Source organism: Parasteatoda tepidariorum, chromosome 11 (assembly GCF_982258835.1).
Source record: "Parasteatoda tepidariorum strain Cologne lab strain chromosome 11, Ptep-v5.0, whole genome shotgun sequence".
NCBI classification, from domain to species: domain Eukaryota; kingdom Metazoa; phylum Arthropoda; class Arachnida; order Araneae; family Theridiidae; genus Parasteatoda; species Parasteatoda tepidariorum.
This window is the reverse complement of record NC_141765.1, coordinates 62,130,165-62,136,890: the sequence shown is the minus strand read 5'-3', so window position 1 is coordinate 62,136,890 and position 6,726 is coordinate 62,130,165. Positions and strand designations below refer to the sequence as shown.

The following is a 6,726-nucleotide window of genomic DNA, read 5'->3' as shown; positions in this document are numbered from 1 at the left end:
AATAACTGGAACAAATTTTTACTTCAAACTCACCAGAATTACTTAATAACATTAATATCTTATGAAATAAAGCAGACTTGAGCTCAGAAATTTTCTAATTTATTTCTTTTATTGAAAACAAATTTATCCGTTTGAAAATATCGCCTGTCTTTTTCCGAACCATGGTAGCCTGAGCCGTGGTTCGGACCGGTACTCAGAGTCGTAGTAGCCCAGTGGTTAGAGAGACAGTTTTCGTCGGTCTTACCAGTGTTGCCAGAACTTAAGATTAAAAAGTAGCGAATGGGAGCTCCAAAAGTAGCGGATTCGAACATTTTGTAGCCCAAATATATATATATATATATTGAAAAGGGTGCAAATAAATACCTCAAAATCAACCTCAAATATACCTTAAATATACCTCCAGAGGTATATATGTTTCAGCCTGAAGTATATTTTTTTACACTTGTGGAAGTATTTATTCAGCAACCTAAGGTGTGTCATTTTACACTTCAGGTTATTATAAATCAACCACATGTGTATTTTGTTCGACTTCAGGTAATTATTTTTCAACCTCAGGTATATAATTTTATGCTTGTAGAGGTATATATTTATCAACCTGTGGTGTGTCGTTTTACACTTCTGGTTGTTATAAATCAACCTCAAATGTATTTTGTTCTACCTCAGGTAATTATTCTTCAACCTCAGGTATATAATTTTATGCTTGTAGAGGTATATATTTTTCAACCTAAGGTGGGCCATTTTACACTTCTGGTTGTTATAAATCAACCTGAAGTGTATTTTCAACAATTGGAAAGGTTATTTTTAATTAGCGCCATGTGTTCCATGTTCTACCTTAAGTTATTATTTCGTAACCTCAAGTATATATTTTTGTATTTTTAGAAGCATTAATTTATCAACCAAAGATGTTTTTTTTAGCACTTACGAAGGTGAGGTGTTATACGGACCACCTAGTTTATTAATTTTTAGACTCACTATATAAAAAATATAATATATATATAAAGATATTATATATATTATATGAAGAATAATGTACATTACATTTTTTTCACTAGTAGAGATCATTTATCAACCTGAAATTTTTAATATTAAACCTTCGGCAGTAATTGCTTCTTTTGTTAAGCTATAAAAGAAAGTTTCAAATGCATAATTCTTCTATAATTTTAATAGATTGATTTAAATCATCTTAAAATAACACTTATCCAAATTCTACAGTCAGTAAAAATTATTTATGGGAACTCATACTCGTATTTTTAGAAGATAGTTGTCTAAGGTGCTAGAATTTTTAAAGCTATAAAACTACAAATTTAAATTATTAGTCAGCTGAAATTCAAAGTACTTTTATTTAAAACTAAAATTTCACTTTTTTTACAAACCAACAAAATTATTTTAAATACTGTTTCCGTCTACATGTTGAAACTTGTAATTATTGGAACCTAAAAGGAAAAAAAATATAAATTAGTAAAAAAGTCATATTTACGATAATAGTGGCAGGTCCTAAAATATTAGAAAGTATTTTTTTTATCATTTAAATTAACTGGATGAAATTAATTTTCCTTTTCAGATAAATATCTTCTGCCATTTCTATTCAATCCTCGTAGCTAAAGAGCATGACATGTATCACAGCCACAAAATAAAATACACTGAAGACAGTATTACCATTAACAACATTTACAGAAATTCAAATATACAGGGTGTTTATAAAGTCTCGGACCCATTTTGATGTTTAATAACTCATAAAATAATAAAGATAGATTGAAATTAATAACATAAATGGTTAGATAGACTCAAAAACTTTCATGAACCTTGTCAATGAACTTCCACGTGTGTCCCCTTCGTCGCACGGAGAATATCAAGTCGATAGTCAATAGCGGCAAGCATGTCGGCATCCACAGAGGCTATTGCGGTTGTAATTCTGGCTTTGAGGCCATCAATGTTCGACATGATCCTCCTGTAAACATTGTCCTTTATAAATCCCCAAAGAAAAAAGTCCAGCGGCGTTATATCAGGTGATCTGGGTGGCCAAGGAATTGGACCTCCTCGCCCAATCCATCTTCCTGTAAAATGGTCATTCAAAGAACTACGAACGATGATACCCCAATGAGGTGGTGCACCATCTTGTTGCAAAAAGACATGTGGCTGAAGCTCTTCTAGTTGTGGAAATACGAAGTTTTCCAACATGTCTAAGTATACGACTGATGAGATTGTCTTTTCTGTAAAAAAGAAAGCTACCTCTCGTGAAATTGACTATCGACATGATATTCTCCGAGCGACGAAGGGGGCACACGTGGAAGTTCATTGACAAGGGTCATGAAACTTTTTGAGTCTATCTAACCATTAATGTTATTAATTTTAATCTATCTTTATTATTTTATGAGTTATTAAACATCAAAATGGGTCCGGGACTTTATAAACACCCTGTATAATTCCAATCTTATTATGCAATTTTAACACTTTTTATTTTTCTATACATCTGTAACATTATGGTACTTGTAAGTTTAATAATTAGATTTCCTTCCCTTTCCTTTTTAAAAATCTTTAAACTCAATAAACCTAGTCTATATTTTTCAACTTTTTGTCAGACTTCATAAAACTAGCAGCTTTTTTTTAAATTTTTGACGCTGATTCTGAAAAGGACTTATGTTATTGTCAATCACATCAGAGTTTCTTAAAAAATAGTTATTTTAATAATTTTTAATCAATGTAATCAAGAATATACAATCGTTTAATAAATTAAAATTTTAAAGTTATGTACCAATTTTTATTCTTTTTTTACCCTCAATCGAATAGAACAAATTACAAGCTGATAAGGAGCATTTATTTTAAAGTTGTGAGTAATTTTATGTGAGGAAAATGTCTAAGAGAGAATGATTTGAAATAATACTTTTAAAATAAGTTGAGTATAATATCTCCTATTTAACTTATAATACCGAGCAGAATAAAACTAATAGTTAATTGTTACAAACACTTGTTTAAATATAAATACACATCCCATAGGATGAAACTCAAAATAATGCATATTACTTTTAACAATAAATGTTTTTATTTGCAATTGATTTTATTCAATTCAGGATTAAAATTGCATACTATACTGACTTATTTCTAAAATATTTAAGATTTCTGAAATTCGCACATTTTTGAAGTAGTGAACCATAAACAGCTGCATGAAAAAGCTCATAACCTTGAAACAAATTGTCATATAAACTTGAAATCGGATTTAATTTCATTCTGCCCAATATTCTACTAAGTAATAATAATCTGCTTAGTAAATAATTAACGTGGGTAAAATGCGAGAAAATAACATGTAGTGAAAATAGCAATTTTGTGATCAAGTGAAGAAGTGAGCTAGTACAGTTACTAGTTTTCAATTATCAAATATCTAGCAAACTATTGTTATCAACAATTACATAAATTCTGTAGTTTATTAGGGAGATTACTTTTTCTTTCAGGTATAAATTCAGAACTATATCCTAGGGGAAGGCTGAGCAGTAGCTTGCTTGTCTCTTCTTCTTCGCCGCAGCGCATGTGCTATTTACAGCCTAGGCCATCTCAGTAATATCAGGGAACTGTGGATAAGCTCTGTAAATATATATATATATCTATATATATATATATATATATATATATATATATATATATATATATATATATATATATATATATATATATATATATATATATATATATATATATATATATATATATATATATATATATATATATATATATATATATATATATATATATGAACTTTGCTTCGCAACAAATATCCAAACGATAAGCATACAGCTATAGTAGAATTTCAAAGCAAAATTGCTATTTTAAAAGTCTTTCAATTTTCAATGATTTATTTATAAGAGAAATTGTGAACATTTTTCTCAATTAATCAGCGTGCATACTGCTACGTTAAAACATATACATTTAAGCAAAATAAAAAGAATAGTTCTATTTGACTGAATTACAAACAATAAAATATACTGTGCATAACCTGCTGTAACGATTCACCAGTAATGTTACCCAAAACAGTGACGAGAAATATTTCGGTTATTCTCTCTTATTGCTAAGCCTACAACGATAGCCTCTAAGAATATCCTCCAACTTAAATTATTTAAGATCAGGACACGTCGTTAAAACAAAAATAATAAAATTTAAGTTTCAAAATTGAAGCATATTTGATTAAAAGTGATAAAACTAAATTAATAAATGTCAAGCACACTTACCGAATTTCGAATAGACTTTCGATTGTCAACACACACGCCATTTGCCGGCTCGCATGGAACTCTGGGAAGTGAGTTAGTTAATATGAAGTGTACTTTAAGCAACCTTAAAACAAGCTTAGGTATAAATAAAATGACTTCAACACCTCAATAAATACCTCACTCTCTTTAGTTGAAATAAGGTATATTTTTTTATACCTCATAAATACCTCAATATCGTTTGTAGAAAAAAGGTATATTTTTTATGCTTCGTAATTACCTCACTCTCGTTAGTTGAAATAAGGTTGATTTTTTTTATACCTCATAGATACCTCTTTTGTTACAAGTGTAAGAGAAACAACCTCGTATATCTTAAAAATCATCTTATCAGTCTGGATGATTTGAAGTGAATTTAAAACAACCTCAAAATAAGCTTATGTATAAATAAAATGACTTCATATACCTCAATAAATACCTTTTTATCGTTAGTTGAAATAAGGTAAAAATTTTTATACCTCAAAAATACCTCTTTTGTTACAAGTGTAAGAAAATAAACTTGGTATACCTTAAAAATCTCCTTATCAGTCTGGTTGATTTGAAGTGAATTTTAAACAACCTCAAAACAAGCTGAAGTATATATAAATCAATCTCGTACATCTTAATTACAACCTTTACGAGGTATAATTTTTATTGCTGTTTTCTCTGCAACCTTAAATATACCTCAAAACAACCTTAATACCTCAAAAATACCTCAAATCAACCTTAAATATACCTTAAATTTTCATAAGGGCAAACTCCAACAAGAAATTCAGAAAAGTTCAACTTCATGGGCCTACATCTGTGTGTATTTAAAAATAAAGGGCAAAAAATCTTTTTTTGATAAGCAAAATAATTTATTTGATCATTTCTGCTCTGAAGTTCGAAACAATACAAAGTACAAACATTCAGCTCGCAGATGAGAAATATGACTTTGCTTTTCTTTGTAACAGCATCAATAATAGTTTCAAACTCGATTGAGAATAGTTTTGATAGTAATTTAGTGAACAAATGAATATTTTGATTTGGGCCTCGTATGAAACAGTATTTTAAAGCGTCTACGAAGCAACAAATATTTTTAACTAATTTTTTTCTTCATTTATAGTAGCCGTAACATCTGTTGCAAAGTTTAAAAAAAAACAATGATAAAAAGATAGATTTGCACTAAATGCTCGTAAATATTTTCTTTTCTCGCAGCTCACTTAGTTGCTGTGCTTACTTTACTTGCACAGTGAAGCATGTTAAGTTGACCATCTCTATAAGTTAATCACCCATCTAAGATTTTGATAATCAAGTGCAAAGCAGGTAAAAACAATTTATTATCATTTTTATAAGATGACTTCTCTTATAAAACCATCAAATTGTAGTTCCACTTCTGATCAGTTTACGCTAGTTTCACTGTAGTAGCTTTAATAATTTTCTAAACTCCTTTTATAACACACAGCATATACATTACCGTGTTTATCATTTAAAGTAATTATCTTTCCTAGTTATTTTGCAATTACTATAAATGTTTCGAAAGGTTTAAAATGTTGACATTTTCGAATTAAAAAAATTGTGGTTATTCAATTTTCCTGATCCCTAAGTGCACTATGTTTCAATTAACTTAGTTATTTTTATTCATAATTTCATTGTTATAGTTAATTGTTTGTTATAATTATAAGTTTGTTATATTTGTTATAGTTATAATTTTATTTATAATTTGAAATTTCATAGTATATATTTTTGTTTTAAAAACAAAATCCATCTTTTGCGTTTCATCGTCATCATTGGGTGGGCCTTGGCCTTCTATGAAATATTTCTTCATGTCGTTCTCCCTGATGCCAATTCTGATTATCATTTGCGTTTGGTAATACGAATTTTATTTTAATATGATAACTATCCAAAACTTCATTTTTATTTGTTTCATTTATTTATTGCATATTTGGCAAAATGAGGTGAAAAATAATAACTGTAACCATAGCAATACATATTATAGCTTATTTTTTAAAAAAATAATTTCATCATTTACAACGGGCAAATCTAATCTCTAGAAAGATATAAAAATTTTCCTATTTTTCGTGCAACTGTGAATAGATGGTGATTTACAAAAGTGAAATGAATTCACAAAAAAGCATTTAACAGTACGATATTTTTTGGAAACTCATTGTCATTCACAACAACTATTTTCATTCATCAGGTTTAATGACTTTGGATTTAATTTTTCTGAGTTTCAAAGCGAGTAACGTGATTTTTTTTCTCCAGAAGATAAACGATTAATAATAGTTGGAGTTAAAAAACATTTTCCCCATCATACTCTCCGTGCATTTTTCCATATATATCTTTGCGATTTCCCGAGTCTACGATTTGAAACATAAACATGGAAAGATCATAGACTCCATCAGTAAAACATATCAATAAGAATCCAAAACTGAAGCGAGAACGTTTTCAACAGCAACAAAAATGTCCTTTTTAAAAATGGTGCAAACTTTCAGAATCATTTTATAATGGGAAGGAA

The 6,726-nt window shown here is 28.8% G+C and overlaps 1 protein-coding gene across 2 annotated transcripts; it reads right to left on the bottom strand.

Annotated features, from left to right (window-relative positions):
- Positions 1–1,304: 1,304 nt before the first annotated feature.
- On the bottom strand, positions 1,305–4,735 carry LOC147801818 (uncharacterized). 2 transcript variants are annotated; one of them, XR_015430281.1, is made up of 3 exons: positions 4,218–4,735; positions 3,435–3,576; positions 1,305–1,433 (listed from the first exon to the last, which is right to left on the bottom strand). XR_015430281.1 is itself a non-coding variant. In XM_087154644.1 (2 exons), exon 2 carries the CDS (start codon positions 2,176–2,178, stop codon positions 1,807–1,809), a length of 372 nt encoding a protein of 123 aa, XP_087010770.1. In that variant the 5' UTR covers positions 2,179–3,576; positions 4,218–4,735; the 3' UTR covers positions 1,793–1,806. The 2 variants fall into 2 exon arrangements, 1 of the variants encoding a protein (XP_087010770.1); XM_087154644.1 differs by lacking the exon at positions 1,305–1,433 and having other exon boundaries at positions 1,793–3,576.
- Positions 4,736–6,726: the final 1,991 nt, after the last annotated feature.